This window comes from Corapipo altera, unplaced genomic scaffold, assembly GCF_003945725.1.
Source record: "Corapipo altera isolate COAL_440 unplaced genomic scaffold, ASM394572v1 61411, whole genome shotgun sequence".
NCBI lineage: Eukaryota > Metazoa > Chordata > Aves > Passeriformes > Pipridae > Corapipo > Corapipo altera.
In genome coordinates this window covers 8,912,651-8,933,834 of record NW_020884875.1, presented here as the reverse complement: position 1 = coordinate 8,933,834, position 21,184 = coordinate 8,912,651, and the positions used below count along the sequence as shown (strand labels likewise).

Below are 21,184 nucleotides of genomic sequence, written 5' to 3'. Positions count from 1 at the left end.
CAGAGGCGACCCTGCAGGCCGCCCCTACCAAGCCCACCCTCCTGTCCTGCCCCGACCCCTGCCCGGTTCCCCGCCGTCGATGAAAGAGAAAGCGCGATGCGCGCACGGCGGGACCATCGGCCCCGGCTGCCGCTCGCGGGGCGGACTTCAGACACCGCCTCCGCTCCGCTGGACGTGGTGTTTAGGAGTTTTCCTTCCATAATGCCCGTTGCGGCGCGCGGAACGGGCAGGGTACGGAGGGCAGCAGGGGGCCACCACATCCTGCCGCCCACCGGTAACACCTTGGGCCGGCCGACAGTACCGCGGCGGCGGCTCCCCTGGGAGGGCCGGTCTGTCCCCCCCACAGGCAGCCCTAGCCGGGGGTCCCGCCGCTGCTCCCGCCGCCCCCGCCCTCGCCGGGTCCCGCTCCCCTCCCCGCCGCCACGTGACGGACGCGCATGCGCGGCACCCTGGCCCGGCACATCTGCAGGCTGACGTCAGCGGGCCCCGCGCCGTCCCCGCGAGGCGGCCGAGGCGGCCAAGGCCCCGCCGCCGCCCGAGGCTCCCCCGCCGTCGCTTGGCCCGGCGCCGGCTGCGAAAGCGTTGCGGCTACTCCATCCAAACTCCGCTGAGTCGTTCCTGCTCTGCCTGCCTTCCCTCTTCTACCCCCTCCTCCTCTCTCCCCTCTCTCTGTCTCTCGCCCCCCCTTTCTCCCCCCAACTCAGATAATATTCACATGGTATTTTGCACAGAGGAGGCTGCTCAAGAGGAGGGCACCCACCCCCACCCCAATATAAGCCTGTTTCCCCCTCCTTCTTCCCCCCTCTTTTTGTTGGAAAGACAAAATGTGCAGAGTGATAGCTTGGGTGAATTGATGGCATCCTTGCTGCCAAGCCAGCCCGTTTTCTAAAAACCCCTTTTAGGAAGGCTAGAGAATTTTATTCTGTTGGAGAATATAACCCTGATGGTTGCTTGCACAGAGGGGAAAAGCAGAGAGGAATACGGGAATCGTCCTGTGCAATCTCTATTCTTTGAAACTTACTTTATATCAGAAATTGAAGATGAAAACGGTAAGGAAGATTTCACGCTATTCAATGAAACTTTTTGCTTTTCTTGTGTCCCGAATAATGGTTTGTCCAGGGCTTTGGGGAGCGGGGAGAGGTTTCTATTGCGTTAGGCGAAGTGCATTTGGAGTAATTTCGGAAAGGAACTTTAAGGATGGGGGAAGGGGATGCCAGGATTTTTCAACCGATAAGAGACGTGATTGATGAAGTACGATCTCGAATAGTGCACTTTTTTTTAGATTTTAAAAAATACTTTTAGCTGTAAATCGTTGGTAGAGGGAGGAAAGGAAAAACTATGAAAACAAAACCAAACAACAGATGAAAACCAAAGCAGCCCCCAAACCTCAGCGACAACCCAGGGCTATTCCGGATTGCTGCGGAGCTGAGGAAGCCCCGCTCCTGGCCGTGCCGCGGTCAGACAAGTGCACACTTTGTGTCGGGGCTCGGAGGGTCGGCGCGGCCGCCGTCGCGCAGCCGATGCTGGCGGGGATGTCGGGCTTTCGCCGGTCTCATCAGGAAGATGGAAGCGTGTGGTTTTGATTTACTTCGAGCCGCCTGGGATTTGCCAGACTCTTAACCCTGCGCGCTCATGTTTGTTGGTGTGTGTCTGTCTCTGCAGTGGCCCGCGGTTCAAAGAGACTTTGTTTGGTGGGAGGAGGTAAGTGAGCTCTCGCTCCTCGGTGATGTGTGTGCGGATTTTGTATTCGCTACTTTCTTTCATTGTTGTACAAGAGAGAAGGGAGAGGCAGAGAGAGAGAGAGTCAGACTCTTGTTTTTATTTGGGCTGCCGGTGCAATGCTTTTGGGCCAAACGCCAAGTGTCTGGGTCACACGCGTTTTATCCAAATAGATTCAGCGCTGCTGTCTGGAAGTGGACTGCTGAAAGTTAACTTTAGGATCAGCTCCACCACAGCAACCAGACTCTACCCTTCAGCCTCTCTAGGGAGGAAGGCTCTTCTTTTATTTCTTTCTGAATTTTCTTTGAGGGATGTGTGTCTGGTGATCTCCAGCTTGCTTCAGTACGAGTTTTTCTGCACTCTGTGCAGAAGTGTACAGATAATGTGCGCGTGTAATGGGCTGTTTGTGTAGCCATGTATTTTTCTAGCCTGTTGACTTTTTTTGGGTGGGGGGCGGGAGGTGGGGTTTTTTTGCAAGATGCAGTGACAGCTGCTCCTTGGGCACGGCAGCGGGGGGCCGTGGGGCAGGCGGGGGCGGAGGGGCTCATAGGGCGACAGCCCCCTCGTACACCGGGGCCCGTACGGCAGTAATTTCACCCTTCACGCCTCGGCTTCTGGTCATTTCCCTGGGAGGACGAATCCGTCCTTTCCCTTTGTACATGTCCCTCTCCCCGCTGACCCCCCGCCTCCCGTTCCTTTTCACCGAGCTGCTCCCGGCGCAGTCTGGGCGCCGCAGTTTTCGCCTCGGGAAACTCCCGGGGGCACGGCTAATCCCCGGCTCTTTGAAACCCTTCAACGCTGTTCACGGCCAGCCCCGATACCTGTAATTGAATTTGTGTGATTGATGCCCGTCCCCCGCCCCGTTCCCTCCCGCCGCCCTCCCCATTTCCTTAGCAACCACTCGTACAGCCGGCGCGGGCGGCCACCCCTGCCCGCGCCTCACCGCGGCGCTCCCGCCGGCCGCCCGGCCCGGCCGGGGAGGGCGGGAAGGTGGCGGGGGCCGAGCCGCCGGGAGAGGGGGCGTGAGAGACAACCCCCCCTGTCCTGCCCGCCTGAGCGGTGGGTCTCTTTCTCTTGCACGCATTTATCGCTCTCGCCGACCCCGCCCTGAGACGTAACCCCCGTCTGGGCTCTGTGATCCGATGGTGCGGTGCCGTGTCTTTTCTGGCCGCCTCGGCGCTTCAGGCGCCAAAGCGCGCCGGAGCTTGGCGGTTGTGTGGTGGACGCCCCTGATGTGGGGTGCTCTTGGGGCAGCCGGATGCTTTCCTGCCCTAAAACTTGAGCTACCTTCAGGTTAAGAGGTGCCTTGGGCAACCAAGGCACCTTTGCTTAGATGGAAGCTCCCAAGGTGACTGTTCTGAGCAGTTCGACTGTTCACCGCTTCATAGTCTGCTTTATCACATAATCAGTTAGGTTGCAAAATATCTCTCCGATCATGGACTGCAGCCTATGACCAACACCACTATGTCCATTAGACCATGGCACCGAGTGTCACTTATTTTTGTAAGCTTAGTGTTGACCAAGTTTTGCATTTGTCAACAATCTACAATGGAATGCTTAATATACGCTACCAAGGAGAATGGAAAGAAAAAACGATATAGAGAGTGGACGCTTTGAGGTTCCTACCAAATGTCATACTGAAAGTACTGTATCTTGGAGTTACCTGAGTGCTTTATCCTTCACATCTATTACTACTCTATAGTTCAGAGCATTAATATGACTACGTGTGGTGTGCTTGTATCAATGGTTAAGTTGGCAATAAATACATTTGAAGAAGAAGTAAAAAAATTCTGCTGAAACTTCCAGAAAGCTTAATGTGTAAGGAGATTGGTCTTGTGTGAAGCTTGAAATGAGGGAGACCTTTTCAGAGACCCCTGCAAGAACAGTAGACGTGAGTGACTATTGGACACTGTTGACCAACATATGTTTATAGCCTATCATGGGGGCCTTTGGTGTCTAAATAATGGGCACTCTAATTTATGTCCAGTATTCTGAGCTACCTTACTCCTTAGGTACTGTAGTTCCAGGAGACCTTAATGTTAGGGTAACTTACTATCAGCCTAACTGATAGTAACATGAACTCTCTGAATGAGAGCTCTCTGACCATGAGATCTCTGTTAGGCTATTTTGGCTAAGTAAAAGTTGTAAGGCAACATTACCTCTATATATGGCAATACTGAGCCGTTACTGGACTACAGTGTCCAGTTTTGGTGTGTATGGATGAAAAGGGATGTTGATTAATTGGAAAGGGTTCAGAGAAAAACTGCAGAAGTATTCAGACATCTGGAAACTGGATTATACAGGGTGAGATAAACCAAATAGGTTGAGTTGCTTATCAGAAAGTGTCAAGAGGTGCTTGTATCAGATTATAACTGTATATACAAGGAGAAGGAAAGCAGCTCATTAGCAGACAGGGATAAAGCAAGATTCAGTGACAGGAATTTGAAATTGTATGTTCTCAGATTAGAAGTAAGGCACATTATTTACTGTACTAGTGTAGCTGAAGAGTCTAGGGTTAATTATGTATCTTCAAAACTTGTAAAATCTAAAAACTAACTAAATATTAGCTAAGAAATAAATGTTCTACATGGCAATGTAAACAGAAATGTTTTTTATTAATATTCTTTGAAGTCCTGCCACATGTGAATGACATCACTAAATCTTTATGGTTCCCTAGAAAAGAAGTACCAGAAAGGACAAAGTATGTTTGCAAAGTGTATTTTATTCTCTTTATAAACCTGGTGTCTTGAAGGATATTTGAAAAGTTAGATTAACCTCATTTATATGTTAGTAATTAGGTGTCTTTCAAATTGGCTAAGAAGTTATCCAATATTCATTGTAATGTTGGTAAATAGGATTTGGGTGATGTTGATTTTTTTGGTGGAGTTTATATTCTACAGCTCTTTATAAAACCTTTGCAAATAATCCACTAGCTGTAGCTGTGTTACCTGCCTGAATGAATGCTGTAAATCATTCCCAGAATTTTAGAAAGGCAAATTTATCTGGTGCATGTGTAAGTGGCTCTGTATGCTTTTGTAAAGTGGTTTTTAAACAGGCTTCCCTTCTTAGGTGTTCTGTTTCTCCATTGTCTGGCTCAGCAGAGCTTGCTCTGTGCATAGGTGTACTGCAAATGCTTAAGTGGACTGATGAGTACCAGCTGACACAACACATGGTTTGGTATCCTATGATACTAGACTGTTAGCTGAATGCATGGATCGTCTGTTTAATCCCTGGCTGCAGCTGGAGCTTTTAACTATTGTTGCAATAGTGTTTTACATGCAAAAAAAAAAAAAGGAAAAAAGAAAAAAAAGACAAAAGGCAGGTAATATGTTATTTGCTTAGTCTTGTGACTTGCAAAACCAAGATAAAAATATATTCTACTTCATCAAACTGTACTTAAGATCTAGACAAAGCATTTTTGACAAATATTTGAAAAATTAGAATGTGTATGGTGAATACCTTCAGATACTGAAATTTTTTCTTTAGTATTCTAATATGCAGCATTCCCATTTAAGTGAATGAGAATCCTGCCTCCAGAAGCAGAACCCTGGCCCAAATAATAAGAAAATACATGCTGCAGAAAGATCAGATAACTGTACTCTGGATTCTTTCCCGGGTCTTCCTTTATCTATCAGTATATGAGACCTGTTATTAGCCACTGAAATCAATGAGTGCACAGCACTGATTATGGATGGCAGAAGTCTGAACAAAGTATATAAGCAATAAGAAACATTAAATAGGTGTAAGAATTCATAAAAGTAACATGAAGTTGATAAGTGTATCATAGGCTACATGGATCTGCTGTTCAATGAACTAATGGTACTTCATTTTTTTGGTAAGATTGTGGTATGGGACCATAAAATTGATACTGGATGAACATTATTTCAAAATGTTGCCTTGTGTAGTTCACTCTGGTGGTTTAGTGTCTTGCAGCATAGATCTGTTTTAGCAGAAAGAATTTGCCTTGACTCATTTTCTTTTGTTTTTCAGGAAAAGAAACGGAGCAAATTCAGTAACTATTCAGTCTAACATCTTACTCATATTTTAAGGGAACTTACAAATACTTTTTTTGACTTGAGAAAATGACTGCAGATATAGAACAAAGTACCTATCAAAAGGTGGAACATCCTATAGTTAATTTGGAAGTAGTATAAAATATTTATACCTGTTATGGTGCAATTCTGGAGTGGAGTTAACTCTATAGCACACAAGTAGCTCTCCAAAGAGAAAGAAAAAAGACAAGCTTTCTGTTTTTCTAAATTATGGAAATTTTTGGGAAGACGTGGACATGGATTTTGAGCCTAGTCATGGTTTCATCGGAATTTCACAGTGACAGCAGGCTTTCATACAGTTCTCAAGGTAGGGGTCCAATCTCTGTAGCTAGCAAGAAGCATCTGCTATTGCATTGTATTTGTGTAGTATTTTCTAAACCATATTTATATAATTCATGAGATCTTATGGGCTCTGCTCTCAGTTTTTTCATGGTTCATTGTCATCCAGATTAAATTTCCTTCTATCTACTTTTCAGCATAGGAAAGCCTTGCAAATTAAATCTAGTAAAATGTTGTACTTGATAACGGTTGGGAGACTTGCCATGATAACATTAACATGTTTTTAGACTAGGAAGTAAGAATCTAATTTTGTTTTTACAGTATAATACTTTTCCTTAATACTGTTTATATTCTTGCAAGTGGATTTAATAGCTTTTGTCTTTGAATGGTGTCACTGGGAAAAATATGTCCTTTTTAAGTTAGAATTTAGCCCCAAATGTTACGTATTTTTGATAAATAGAAAAAGATATGTATTGAAATAATTCCAGTGATGATCAAATTAATAGGAAATTGAACATGTTTTCTTGACTTACAAAGAAAGAAAACAATGTTTTATTTTATTTAGTAAAATGCTACATTGTGCATTTACCTGAAAATTATTTTTGTTAATGAGAGTGATGAAGTTTACCCAAATATGGTTTATGTTTATGCTACTACTTGCTGTTTCCTGTTATATTTTTTCTTCTATGGCCACTCTCTGGACTGTCTTACCTTGTGATTGATTACAAAGAGGAATTCCTGTCTTACCTTGAACACTACCAACTAACAATCCCAATAAGGGTTGATCAAAATGGAGCCTTCCTCAGCTTTACTGTGAAAAATGCTAAACCTTCAAGAAGGAGGAGGAGCGCAGACCCTTATGTCCAAGAACTGGCAGCATCTAAATTATTTTTTAAACTTTCTGCCTATGGCAAGCACTTTCATTTAAACCTGACTCTCAACACAGATTTGGTGTCCAGACATTTTACAGTAGAGTACTGGGGGAAAGATGGACCGCAATGGAAGCATGATTTCTTAGACCACTGTCATTACACAGGATATTTGCAAGACCAGCTCAGTACAACTAAAGTGGCCCTAAGTAACTGCAATGGTCTGGTAAGTCTGTATTACTTGTTCTAGTATAATAGTGTGCTTGTCCCTTTTAAATTACAGAAGAAGAATTTAATTGGCGTATCTTTCAGTCTTTTGAGTCCCTGTAGGAAGCAATCAGACAGGAAGGTGCAGAAAACGCCTAAAACCTGATCTAGGTCCTGGGGAAAAGTAGTCATCAGTTTTTCAAGCTTAATGTAAGTACTAAGACCCAATTCTGCAGTCATTTAGCAGGCAACCTGTTCAGTGTTTACAATATCTGCTCTAGGGCTACAAGATCAGGTCTGTGCTGAGATGTTTACAGGTTATAAAAGCCTTGCAAGTTCAAGGGGTGGGGAGGAGGAAGCAGTGGATCCTCCAGGATGCTGAATCTCTACAGAGAGACATTGATGGAACTGAACACCTTCTTATCTTTGAGAATTTGGGTTTAGAAACTATGAGTATATAACAGAAGAGGAGTTTAGTGATGTAGAAGTCATCATTGTTAAAAATTCAAATCATGATGAGAAAAATTGATCTTTAGCAGACACCAGCGTCAGAAAGCAATTATTTAATTTTTTTTTCCACAAAGACTTTGTTTACAAATTTTAAACTTTTGCATTTAACAAAAGTTTTAGAAATTCTTATCTCATTTATTCTCATCTCTTCTTTTAGTGGTGTCCTTTTGATCACATGACAATAGGACCTGCATGGGAAAAAAATCAGAAAACAAATGCAAAAAAAGTAAAAAAGCACGACTATTGAGTAGTGATACTAAAATAGAAGAGCATGACTATGAAATACTAAATCAAGCGCCAGTGTTTTCTGTAGTAAAAATATACATATGGTTACTCATTGTGGTTTTTATTATAGTAGAATGCTGATCAATCTTTTAGGAATAGGCAGATCTAACTAATTGCTAGGGGAAAAAAAAAGATTACACAGACTTGCTAAACTAATTCCTATTTGTCCTTGAAAGTGCTGTTGAATAATGCCTCTTGGGATGTTATTTTCAAACAAAAGCTAGCTGCTTCAGACCTAGATAGGTTGCATTACACGCAACTACTTTTGGTATCGCTCATACGGTCTAGTTTAACATTTTGGAGAACTCTTGAAGAAAAATTATTTAATGGGGATTTCCAGGGCTAAGTGAACACTTTCAAAGAAATGTAGTTAAAATGATGTTCCATTGAGTGTGGTATCACGGTTTGGTTGGTGCAGACTTGTAGTGGATAGGTCTGACTTTAGTACAGTTTTCACTTTGGTTGCAGTTGTCATGTAATAACTTCTTTTTCCGGTGGCAGTTATTTAAGCTCTTTGACTAATATACTCGATCTTTGCTTTTGAGTTCTTTTCAGCTAAAAATACTATGGGGACCAAATCTCTTCTTTCAGGACTCATTTCTTTAACAGAGGCTGCATGCCTTTTTATCTCTAGAGTTTCTGCTACTTGATGCACAGACTAGTTGGCCCCCTTGGAGCCTGCAGTAAGTGTCATGGTGATCCCGTTTCACCTCCTCTTTGACCTTGGCTAAGGGAGTGAACCAAGAATGCCTGCTCTTGGCTTAGCTGACTCTTGTTCTCCTTTCATGTTAGGAAAACAGGAGTGGGATGAGGCAAAAAAAAAAAGTCCATGTTTTTCTGTCTTTGCCCATCTCTTGCTCCTCATGGCACTTCTTTTCTTCAAAGAAGCGTGGAAGATGTTATGGTGAAGAAGAATCTTTTTTTTTTTGTTTCTTCTGTGCCCTACACCCTGAGGTGACATTTAGCATTCCCACTGCTGCATGTTTTCCCTTTGCCCTCAGCCTAGCTGTTCTGCTGGAGTGAAGCTGCCTGTGGTTCTAGGTGCCAGTATGTTAACTTAGTATCTGTAAGGTAACTTTAGTGTAGAGCGTTTCCCAGTTAAATCATCATCTTCAATGATTGTGGTTGTCATCAGCTCTTAAGTGTCTTTTGGGTGTTAAGACAACCTTAATCCTATCTCTAGACACACCATGACTGGCACTTAAATTCTCCGAGGTAATGCCTCTTTACCTGTGACTGCAAGTATCAGATGTCCATTGCATCTCCTGGGAAGGCCTGATCAGAAGTGTGTGAGGCTCCTGTCATAGTGCAGAAGCGGCAGCAGGGGTGACACATGGACCTTTCTCAGAGAGGCTGGAATCCTGCAGAGGGATGCAACAGTAGGCTCGACTTAGTATCGTCATCTACTGTACAGAAACTCATCCAGTGTTGCCAGGGTCTTCCAGAGCACTGTCTATGGAAATTACCACTTCCTTCAGATAAATCCATCACAAAGTTATTTTTAAATGATGATTCCTACTGATAAATGTTTTGTTATGCAGCTGCTGGTAAGAAGATGTTTCATAAAGCAATTGGCAGTGAATATTGAAGACAATATTACTTGTTTTAGAATTATTGATAGTTCAGAATGCTTAAGGCATTTGTCATATTTTCTAGTTTGATTTTTGTTCTCTAAGTCGCTGCCAGTCATATTCTAATAGTCCTTGATTAACGTCTGTTATCAAAGCCAGTCATTTTAATTTTAAAGCAATTAGTGATTTTTAACAGTGAATGTTGCTCACAAGCAAAATTTATCCATTAATAGTTCTAGTTCTCTTGAGCTTCACTGTTGACAAATAGGTCGTTTCTTCCCCTTATTGAATATTTTGAGTTCCTCTGTTTAGTTATGCAGAGTGGTCATGTGAGAACATGATTTAATTAACATATATTGTATGACTTTGAAGAATGCTTGCTTGCATTTGGTAAGTGTAAGGAGGGCTTTCAGTTTCATTATAATAAAAGCAACAAGCAATCAGTTCATTTTCCTCCCTTGTTTCTTGTTTCAACCTCTCTCTTTATATTTCTCATTACCAAGTGTCCCAGAATTACAGACTGCTACTTACTGAAGTTTCAGTCCAGTAGTTTCCATCTGCTGTTGCCTGATTATGCTATAAATGGTTCTGAAGTTGTGAGGAAAGCTCTGTAATCCAGTGAACAATCATATGAGAAAATTGAAGGTTTTGTCTGGCAGGCTTGCTGGCCTTCCAAACTCATATTTACTGTAGTGAATGCTACATTTGTGGATGGATTGCAGGTTTGGCCGTATCATAAAAGAGCCTGCAATGACCAGCATTTTAGGGCCTTTGAATGTTGGGTACAAGGCAAAAAGACTGAGGCATTGCCTAAGCTGAGTATGTCGTACTGAAGAGAAGAAATGGTGGTGGACTGGCTAAACAGAGAAGAGCTTTACCTTAAGGGAATGAAATTTGACTGATTCTGAGAGGAACAAGGCTCGAAGAAGTTTTGGAGCCTATAGCAGTGGAATTAAGCAAACCCCCAACATTTTTGCATTCTGACCCACCTTTGTCATCTACCAGATGTCAAAGCTCTTAACTGAGTGCTCAAACAAGTTTTGCACAGTAGAGAATTTTGTCATTTTGAACTGAGAAGATCAGTAGTAGGAAATATTTTGAGGCTACTGTGGTCCCAAGTAAATGTTTAATGTAAAAGGTCCAATATTTTCATGGTATGTGAAGTTCCATGCACTGTGTAAAATTTGTGCTGTGAAGCACAGTTCTCTCCATCCAAACAGAAGTGATAAAGAAAGCACAGGTAGGCAACTGTGACTTAAAAGCATGATCTTACTAGGTTAAAGTAGGAACTGTTTTGCTGGAAGACTTAATGATTGTTTCATGTATTCTGAAATAAGTATATGTTTAAATTACTCATATTTTTCTTGAGTTAGCTCATTTGAAAGCTGTTTTTACTCTAAAGAAGGCATCTATTTATATATATTATAAATTGTGTATACTATGGTATTTTTGAGTTTTATGTAAAATAATACCTAACTTATAAAATAATTTATAAATACCAAAAATTATATTAAAAAGGATTTAGTATTCTTGATCAGTGTCTCTAGGGCTATCTTTGGTACTCGTATGTTTTTGCAGTATAGCCTTAGTATTCAGAAAATTAAATACAAGCTGTCCCTGTCCTGGTTTGTCTTGTTAGATTCTGTGATCTGCTGTCTCAGGCCGGATCACTACTGTTTTCATCTTTGAGAAAACAGTAAGCAAATGCAATCTTTTTCCTTAGTCATAAAACCACACTGAAGTTTATAGCCAGCTGTTGACATGTTGAACAACGCTGACACGTTTTCAGCTGTTTCCATTACTGCTGCTTTATGTTAAAAATGGATATACTTTTAAAGTCTAGAAAGGTTCAAGGCATGGAAAAATTGTGAAACAGTAGTACTATGTGGAGAAGGCATATGCTTACTTGTCCTCCATCATGTGGTTTCTTCTGCAACTGGTGGACCTCCCCCATCTGAAGGAGGTTAAGGCCCCTGCTGGACAGCCTGACAAAAAAAAGATTCTTTTTCACAAATTAAGGGAACTCCATGTGAATCCATGTGGATTCACAAATTTGTCTGAGCATGTCAAGCTGCTGGAACCAGACCTTATATATATTAGCAAGAGTTGGCACTCTGTAGTGGTATTGGATAACACAGGACCTCAAACAATCTGTTTTAGATAATAATCTTGGGAATGTTCCTTGTAGTAACCTACTTGATGCCTTCAGCTTGTTTCTTAAATTCACGGTATTTTGTCAAAAACTCTTCTGGTCATTCTTATGTCTTAATGATATTTCTGATGCTTTGGAACAGGAATTTAATTTATGAACTGTTAAATACAATAGCAAAACAAAAAAAGAAAATGAAATTAATTCCTTTTAATGCTTTAAAAGGGCATTATTTCAATCTCCTTTTTCAATGGAAATTTTGTTTTGCTGAAATAGTGGATTATAAACCAAAACTGGTGTTTAGAATGTTGTTTTGGATATATATGTATAATTACCACTATTTATTAATCAGGCTGGATGGTACCTCTGTCTCCTCCAGCTTGGCATGAAGTGGACAACCTCATGGTGTTGACCAGAACCACTCTGCAGGATTCTCTTCCTGTGGGAATATAATATCAGAGTTTATAATGGCTCAGAATTCACTTGAACTCAGATGTCTGACATCCAGACTGGATGCAGTCCAGACTGTCAAGGTTCTTTCTGCACATCTGGCAAACCCAGTTACAATTTGGTTTATATTTTCAATACTGTTTAGGCAGCAGTATACCAGTAAATGATTGATTTTCTAATAAATTCTTAGACTCCAAGTAACAAGAAGACATTGTGAGAGGAATTTCATACTGGCGTCTTCCAGGTGAATATAGAGCCTGATGTTACCTTTTTGATTGTAATGAAAAATACCACTGAAGAGAACACTTATTGTTACAGTGGCAATGTAAGGAATGTGTAATTGGAATATGCAGTCTGTTCATACATATATTTTCACAATTTATAATACAGCTCTATTTGGAAAACACTTCTTTCTGATGTGTTACACAGGATTTTTTATTTTGTAAATTTTACGTTGTTACTTGTTTCAGGAGTGAAGAACTGCAGGCATTTGATGATGTGCTCAACAGTAATAGGACGAGAGTTTTGGCCAAGAGTACAGAGGCAAACTCTGATCTTAGAAAACAACTTTATGATATATTTAGAGCAGATATGGAGCAGGTGGTCTTATGGCTGATTGTAGAGGTTTAAAAAAAGACTCATGAGAAGTACTTGCTTTACAGATCAAAGGTGTGGTAGAAATTTGTGATTCATCAGGTCAGGATATGAATGCAGAAGTTCCTGCTCCCAGGCTTCTATCGGAAGAATAGCTCTTTCTCCCTCTGTGGAAAGTTAATGCATTCGGAATTTTCTACATACGGGTATCAGAATTTTTTATTTAGCAGATATGGGTGTAGAACTCTGTCAGGGCTTATTCCCCAATAATTCTATATCCAAAAGGATCCAAAACCTAGATTTTCTGCTAAAGTTCAATTTTAATTGCTGAAGGTTCAGGAAATTGCATAGTTGGCCTGAAATCTCCCCTTTCTTTCATAAACCACTTCCTGTTTGGAAGAAGCTGAGTTCACAAATGTGGAAGTTATGGGAATAGAATATCTACTATTCTGCACTACAGTATGAGGCAAAACTGTTCATTTGTTATGGAGAATGAGGTCTAGTGCACAGTCTGCAACAACTCTTATATGCTATATTTGTGGCAAGACCTTTTAAGGAATAAATACTTTGTAGACAGTGTATCATAATATAAATAATTTGACTTTTATTAACTAACTCAGTTTTTGGATTAAGCATCTAGATGTGAAATAGTGAATGGTTTCTTTGAATATGTGTTCTGAAATTAATCCTTCATGGCATTTGTCTTTGATGGAATTTTTGGCTTTAAGCATCTAGCAGTGTGACATCATAGCAGGATATTGGTGTTGCTATTAGAGCAATACAATTTTGGCTTGACGTGGATATGAATCTTGTAGTTTTGGAACATCTCTGTAAAAACATTATTTGTCATATATTGAGAATGTTTCTTACTTTCTTAATACATGTTAAAAAAAAAAATGAAAGAACTCCAACAATATGACAGTGATAATTTTTTTTTTCTCATTGTGAGGTTTATAGGCACCACACTAAAATCAGCGGAGGAGAGCTGGCTTATGCATTATTTTATGTGTTGGCTTCTAGCTGTGGATTTCTTAACAGAGAATGTTTTTTAAAGTTAAGCTTTTTATATGGCTTTTATATTGTCTTTTGTAAGTTTTTATTTTCTTATTTTCTTCTTTAAGCATGGAGTCATTGCTACAGAAGATGACGAGTATTTTATTGAGCCTTTAAGGAATATAACAGAAGATTCTAGTAACTATAGTTACGAGAACGGTCATCCTCATGTTATATACAAAAAATCTACTATGCGCCAGCAATACTTCTATGATCACAGGCACTGTGGAGTCTCAGGTAAATGAGTATGAGTGTCATTCCTTTTAAAATATTATAACTTAAGATGTATTTTAGCATCTTGCATGGTTCATGTTAAAGACACGGTGGAGAATGTAGCAGTGGGAGTCCTTCTTTTAGGTTATGTAATGTGTCTTGTTGAAAAGTAGTTTTGGTTTGGGTTTTTTTTCAGATTCAGATTGAGAATATATTGTCTTTCAAAAACTGAGGCAATGGGAGTAAGTCTTGTTTTATGCCGGTGTTGTGTAGTGGTAGTAATGAGCACAGGCTTTCTCAAAATGTGCTATAAATATACTTGATTCCCCAACTGGAAAGCATTATTGAGTGACTGAGTGTTACAGCTCAATGTTTAGTAAGTGTTCCATCTTATTGGAAGAAACTTGGTGTGCAATAAATGTGTTAGTATTATGATAAGCAATACATTTGGAGCTGAGTCCACATCTTTCTTGTTTACAGTTGTTTATGGTGTTTTGGTACTGTTTTTTTTTGGTTTAGTGGGTCAATGGTCAAATATGTGATTTACATGCACCTTATGGAAGGATTGTATAGTTTTAATGGAGACATATTTTCTTTGTAAAGTAGTTGTTACTTCCACAGATAACACTTTTCAAGTACTCTGATGTGATTTTCATTTGCTTAAACTGAAGCTGAAAACTAACTTCTTGAAGACAGCATGGAGTAAATCTGACAAGTTATTTTAGAGCACAAAAGTAATGGGTTTTTAACATACTACAAAAATGTTCTAACCTTGCATTTGTTTATATTTCAGTAATAGCTTGTTCTTAAGAGTTCAGTCCTGAATGGTTGTATTCCGTGAGAATCAGTGCACAGGGCAGGCGGACGATTACTATTCTTAAAATGATATCACTGTTCATTGATGTAACTTTTTTAGCTTCTTCTGGAGTTTAGAATGTTTACTGGCACCAGCTGACTAAGCTTGCAGTACGGATTGTCTGCAAACCCCCATTCTTGGGAGACAGTTTTTTCTGAGGGTTTCAGTTAAATGTGTTTATGGAATGTCAAACTTCATGTATGTAACTTCTGTTTTAGTTTGGAAGCGTTATTCAATCTGCATGCTTCTCATACTACAAAACAAGTCTCTTAACTGTTACTGCCTGCTAACTGATTGTAAAATAAGGGCACTAATATATGTTCATTTTGTAGGGAGAACTATCACTTAAGCCTCTTGAAGTAAGTGGATGGATTCCGAAATACAGGAAGATGCAATTTTTACCATTATTATATCCCTTGAAAAAGAAAGAATGTTAGCCTCTACCAGATTTTATCTTCTAGACTAATGCTTAGATGTCATTCTCCTTCAAGTCATGAAGCAGTAGCTGCTAGTTTTGTCAGGTTGTATTTAGATATTTCTGGTGTTTTCTGTCACATGGATCATAGGTTGATCAGAACTCTGCATCTTGCATGCATTTTTTATAAACCTTGGTGTAATATTCAGCCTTTATTCATTTATATATTTGATGATGCTTTTGTTCTTGGACGCTCCTGTGCACTTCCTGATCTTTTGTGTCCCAAAGTCCTTAATTACTGGAATACTAAAGCACTGCTTTTTACAAGCCTAACATGATGCTCATTCATCTCAGTTTCTGCTGTTCCTGTTGTTCTGTATATTATTTCTGCTTCATGAAAACGTCTAAAAAAATTTGCTCTCCTCCAAGACTGCAAGGTCTTACTTTTCCAGATGACATGTTTTACCCTCATGGGTACTAAAACCTTTTAAACTAATTTTCTGAGCACTGCCAAAGCTCAGCTGAAGTTGAAGCTGACCAGAAATGTTGGGGGACAATAAAAAGAGTTTTTTCAAATATATTAATGGTAGTCGGCAGTATAGAAATATCACCAGCCCATTACAGGCTGAGGATGGTCATTTCACAAACAGGGACAGAGACAAGACAGAGGTGTTTAATGCTTTCTTTACCTCTGTCTTCAACATGGATGATGGACCAAGGGGGTCTCAGTGTCCTGAGCTGGAGGACCATGACTGTGAGAATGATCAATTCGCAATCAATCCTGAAATTGTGCGGGACCTGCTGCTCCAGCTGGATCCCTACAAATTATGGCCTCGTGGGATGGTTGTTCCGATTTTCAAGAAGGGCAAGAAGGATGACCGTGGAAACTACAGGCCTATCAGTCTCACTTTGCTGCCTGGTAAAGTTATGGAAAACATTATTCTTAGAAGTATCTAAAAACACGTGAAGGACAACACAGTCACTGGTCACAGCCAGCATGGCTTTATGAGAGGAAAGTCCTGCTTATCAAACCTTTTATGACAAGGTAACCCAGCTAGTTCATCAGGAGAAGCCAGTTGATATAGTCTTTTTGAATTTCAGTAAAACTTTGATACTGTCTCTCACAGGATCCTTCTGGACAAACTGTCCAGCTCACAGCTGAATAAACACATCATGTGGTGGGTGAGCAGTTGGCTCACGGGTTGAACACAGAGGGTAATAGTGAACGGGGTGACATCAGACTGGTGATTTGTCACTAGTGGGGTTCCACAGGGCTCCATCTTGGGCCCTGTGCTCTTCAACATCTTCATAAATGACTTGGACACAGGACTGGAAAGGATACTAAGCAAGTTTGCAGATGACCCAAAACTGGGAGGAGCTGTTGACTGCAGAGAGACCACAACAAATCAGGGGACTGGGCAATCACCAATCCTATGAAGTTCAACAAGGGAAAGTGCTGGATTCTGCACCTGGGATGGGGCAAGCCCGGATGTTCCTACACGGTTTGGGGAACTAGATGCTGGAAAGCAGTGCCACAGAAAGGGACCTGGGGGTCCTGGTTGACAGCAAGTTGAATATGAACTAGCAGTGCCCTGGCAACCAGGAGGGCCAAGCGTGTCCGAGGGGGCATCAGGCAAAGCATTGCCAGTGAGTCAAAGGAGGGGATTGTCCCACCCTGCTCTGCACTGGTGCAGTATCACCTTGAATATTGTGGCAGTTTTGGGCTGCAGAAAATAGAAACATATGAAGCTGTTAGAGAGCGTCCAAAGGAGAGCAACAAAGATGGTGAAGGGCTTTGAGGGGCAACTTTATGAGGAGCAGCTGAACTGAACTTGGTGTATTCAACCTGGAGAATAGGAGACTGAGGGGAGACCTCATTGCAGTCTATAGCTTCCTCATGAGGGGAAGAAGAGGGACAGACGTTGATCTCTTCTCTCTGGTGACCAGTTACAAGACCCAAGGGAATGGCCTGAAGGTTTAGGTTGGATAGAAAGAGTCCTTCACCCAGAGGGTTGCTGGGCACTGGAACAGGCTCCCCAGGGAAGTGGTCACAGCACCAAGCCTGACAGAGTTCAAGAAGCGTTTGGATGATACTATGAGGCACCTGGTGTGACTCCTGGGGCTGTCCTATGCAGGTCTAAGAGCTGGACTTGATGATCCTTGTGGGTTCCTTCCAATTCTGTGATTTTATTGCAGCTTTATCCTAGAGGGACATGGCATCCAAAGCATCCCCAAATATCTAAAAACTAAAATAGCTAAAAACCAAAATCCAGTATTAATTTTCAGTTTTGCGGCTTTCACACTCCAGGTTTAAAACCAGGTATACAGTCATCTTCACTGAATTTGACTGGTTTTGGAACTTTTCAACAGTCCAGTTTTGTGTTTTAAAATGCAATCATAACAGAGCTTTAACTGCCTTTTCACAGGATATCATTTATTTTGTCTGGAGGCTGATTTTAGCTTTACCTTTAGAACAGCTTTCCCAGTACTGTATTCAGGGAGGAATCTGCTTGAGTAGTTGTGCCACTGTTCACTCTGTCAAGTTTCCCCTACTGTAACCTAGACCTAAATTTATTGTGTACCTCTTCTCTTACCAGAGGAGTGATCAGGATTCTGAAATGTTGATAGGGACAAGGGGAATGTTGTTTCTGACCTTCCTGAGAAAATTTACAGTAACTGATAGATAGTGGGATACAGAATTTGGTGAAAGGACGATTGGAATTGGTTGGGATGAATAAGTGATGGACTACTTCATAGTAGATGGTAGCATTATGGTAACTAATATAGGAGAAAAATTGGGGAGGCAAGGACATTCAGATAAGAACATGGAATAGATTGTATCTATTGTCACTAGATTAACTGTTTTGTTTAAAACAGCTGAAATCATTAAGGCCTTGGTAAGAAGTTGTCCACTGCCAAATTCCAGTTGCTTCAATGGAGTTTGAGGCCACTGGATTATCTTGCAGAATGCTGTGTTTGAATAGGATTCAGAAACAACAGGAGTTGACATATGAAAGCTGCTATTTCCAGATAGCTCTGTTATATGCTGATTTATATAGTGGTTACACTCATGCCAGACTCTACAATTAGTGTATTCTAAAATTAAGTAAAAGCTTGTTAAATGGATGAAATAACGGTGCTAAAATATTTAGAAAAAAGCAGCATAATGTTTTGCTTCAAAGTATTGTCATGGTTGCATCCTGCATGAGTAGTTCGCTATTGCATTTTGAGATCTTTTTCTGATTGTGCTTCTTTCTCTCCACCTTGAACCTCACCCGATATCTTTAGAAGACTGACTTAGGAAAACTTGGGTTACCGTGGTTGTGAACTCCATCTGTATGTGGATTTGGATTTCTTTTAAGCTACAGTTTAAAACCTAATTCCATGTTTTGCACTAATTATTTGGGGGTTAATTACAGTGTTTTATTCTGGTTTATTTTTGCTTTGTCTGTCCTTTCTATTTTTGCTGTTTTTACTTCCCAGTAACTATGTTTGATATTAATGAAGTTTAATTTTTTTCTTTTTTAACCTAAAAATATGGTGGAAAAATGATATCACTTGCCACATAACTAGTTTTGTTAAATGAATTGTAGGCCTTTATTGTTACATTTTAAGTTTTTGAAGAATTTAACCAGCATAATTTAGTGCTTTTAGAGTAAAGCAGCATAAGCACTAATAAATCCTGAAGTGCAAGGATTGTTTCCAGCTTTCTTATTACTTTGAGACCAGCTGAAGCCTAAGCTTCTCCTCTGGATAAGCAAATGAGAATTGTTTATTTTTGTGAAGTCTTCTGAGACCTTTGTTTGAAAGATACTATCAAGATGAGTCCAGAATAATATTTTCTTTCTCTGAAAGTTTTCTGCATGAGGTCATTGGTTTTCAAGTGTTTAGAATAGATTTGCATCTTTGAGTGAGAAATTATGAAATAATGTGGAAGCAGTATTGCATTTCTAGAATACTCGCACTCCAAGGGCATCGGAAACATCAGCATGTGTTATTAAAAAATAGAGTGAATTTTTAAAAATTTTCATACAGAAGCTGTCAGAGAAAATTCCAGACATTTCTAAGTCACTGCTTAAGTGAGATGAAAATCTTTGATCAATTAAAGCAACTTTTGATTTTCTACAATAACAGGAAAAATATAGTAGTCATTCTAGAATCCACAGCAGGCTTTAATACATTTTTTTTAGAATGGATTATACCCATTGCAGAATGAGGACAGTTTTGTTACTGACAATTTTTCAACTATCAGGTTTATTTTCATTTTTTGACTTTTCTGAAAAATGCACCTTTTAAAGCCAACACTGTGCCTTCAAAAGTTACGAAACACTTCAACAGTGGGAACACTGAAGCTTTGTATTCCTGGTTTTGACCTGAACATACATTCTTTGCAGTGTACTTATTGCTCTTTGAAAATAGTGTGCTTAGTTGAATTGCATAATGAATTGGATTTTTTTGTGGGAGGTACTGGTTCTGTCTCAACTCATCCTTAGCTGACCTTGTTTTAGTAGATATAAGGCTGCATCTCAGAATTTGCTCACTTGAGCAGTCCTGTTCAGACAATTTTAAATGTGTCTAACTGTTAATATTCTTGTGCTCCTCTGTAACTAGCAAAAAACTAGATATCTAGATATTAAGGATTTAGATATTTTGAAACCCTACTTAGATAAAACCAGACCAATAATATGCTTTACTATATTATTATCTCTAACTGGAGATCTGTATTGGCCCTTGTGGAAAAGCGATATTTATTACACACCAATAAAGCCAGTTTATCAGGTAAGGATGGATTCAAGTTTGTACTGAGGACAGGAATTCAAATTCAAACAAGTTTGTAGAGTTTGTTTTACTGTTAATTACAGCTCTTTGTATTTTTAGTAATCAATCTCTTGCATGAAAGAAATATTTTTTCTATATATTTACCTGAAGGAAAAGCATGAATCAATATATTTGAACTAAAATTAGTGTTAAAATAACTACATCAATTATCCCATACCAGCCCATTTAAAACTTCCCATTATAGTTAATTCACAAGGTAGATAAAACGTAATCTGATAATATTCTGAATGGGAAGTTGATCTGTTTGGCTTGAAAACTGATAGGCGTGTAAGCATAATGGCCTAAAAATGGCAGACTTTCACAGGAGGGAAAAAACCTGTTTTGGTACCTTATCAGCCTGTTTAATTCCTTAGTAAATTTGGTATCTTCTATATTAATGTTTAATTTTTGGTTTGTAGTATTTTTTTTCCAAATGTTAGAGCTGTCTTGTTCTTATTTCTAAAATTCTGAAGTGTGCTTGTGGTTAATTATAACTAATCTTCAGTATTAAGGTAACTGTGCAGAATCAGACCTGTTAAGAGAAGACTGATAATTTTTCTTCCTAGTTCAAGTTAAGGAGAGTCGACAATATTGAAGCTCAAAGTTGACTTTCTATTATATAAGTTACTTAAAAACAAAAATTAAAAAAATGTAATTTTTCTTTGCCTCAAGAAAGACTTCAGAACCCTGAGGATGGTAATCTCAACATAAAGCAGCTGCATTTGAATGAGTTTTTACTAGTGACGCTTCTGAAGTGTTTAATTGTTTTGGTTCCTAGAAGACCTCACAAGAAGCAGCAAACCTTGGTGGATGAGTGATGCATCTGCTTTTCGAACTTCACTTCCAGTCAATGACACACTGAGTAGTCATAGTCGACAGAAGAGATCTGTAAGCCTTGAACGATTTGTGGAAACACTGGTAGTAGCAGACAAAATGATGGTGGGATACCATGGTCGCAAAGACATTGAACACTACATTTTGAGTGTAATGAATATTGTAAGTTTCATCCTTCTCTGTGCTCATATCAATATGCATGTACCAAAATGATAAAGGACCTGTCAAGTATTTATTTATTGCCATGAATAATGCTTTAATATATGTATTAACTTGCAGCAATTAATAGTTAAAATCTTGGCATTACGGG

General features: G+C 40.0%; 1 protein-coding gene across 6 annotated transcripts in view; it reads left to right on the top strand.

Moving 5' to 3' along the window:
- Positions 1 to 543: 543 nt before the first annotated feature.
- The window catches only part of ADAMTS6 (ADAM metallopeptidase with thrombospondin type 1 motif 6), a 148,057-nt gene continuing 127,416 nt past the window's right edge, over positions 544 to 21,184 (top strand). Inside the window, exons 1-5 of one of the 6 annotated variants that reach the window (XM_027635080.1) lie at positions 544 to 1,049; positions 5,710 to 6,078; positions 6,781 to 7,145; positions 13,807 to 13,975; positions 20,822 to 21,036. In XM_027635080.1, the coding sequence (XP_027490881.1) occupies positions 5,982 to 6,078; positions 6,781 to 7,145; positions 13,807 to 13,975; positions 20,822 to 21,036 (846 nt within the window). In that variant the 5' untranslated portion in view covers positions 544 to 1,049; positions 5,710 to 5,981. Of the gene's footprint in view, positions 1,050 to 2,922; positions 3,068 to 3,111; positions 3,223 to 3,470; positions 3,538 to 5,709; positions 6,079 to 6,780; positions 7,146 to 7,231; positions 7,337 to 13,806; positions 13,976 to 20,818; positions 21,037 to 21,184 lie in introns of those variants that run through there. The other 5 variants (XM_027635076.1, XM_027635077.1, XM_027635079.1 and 2 more) reach the window with 5 other exon arrangements.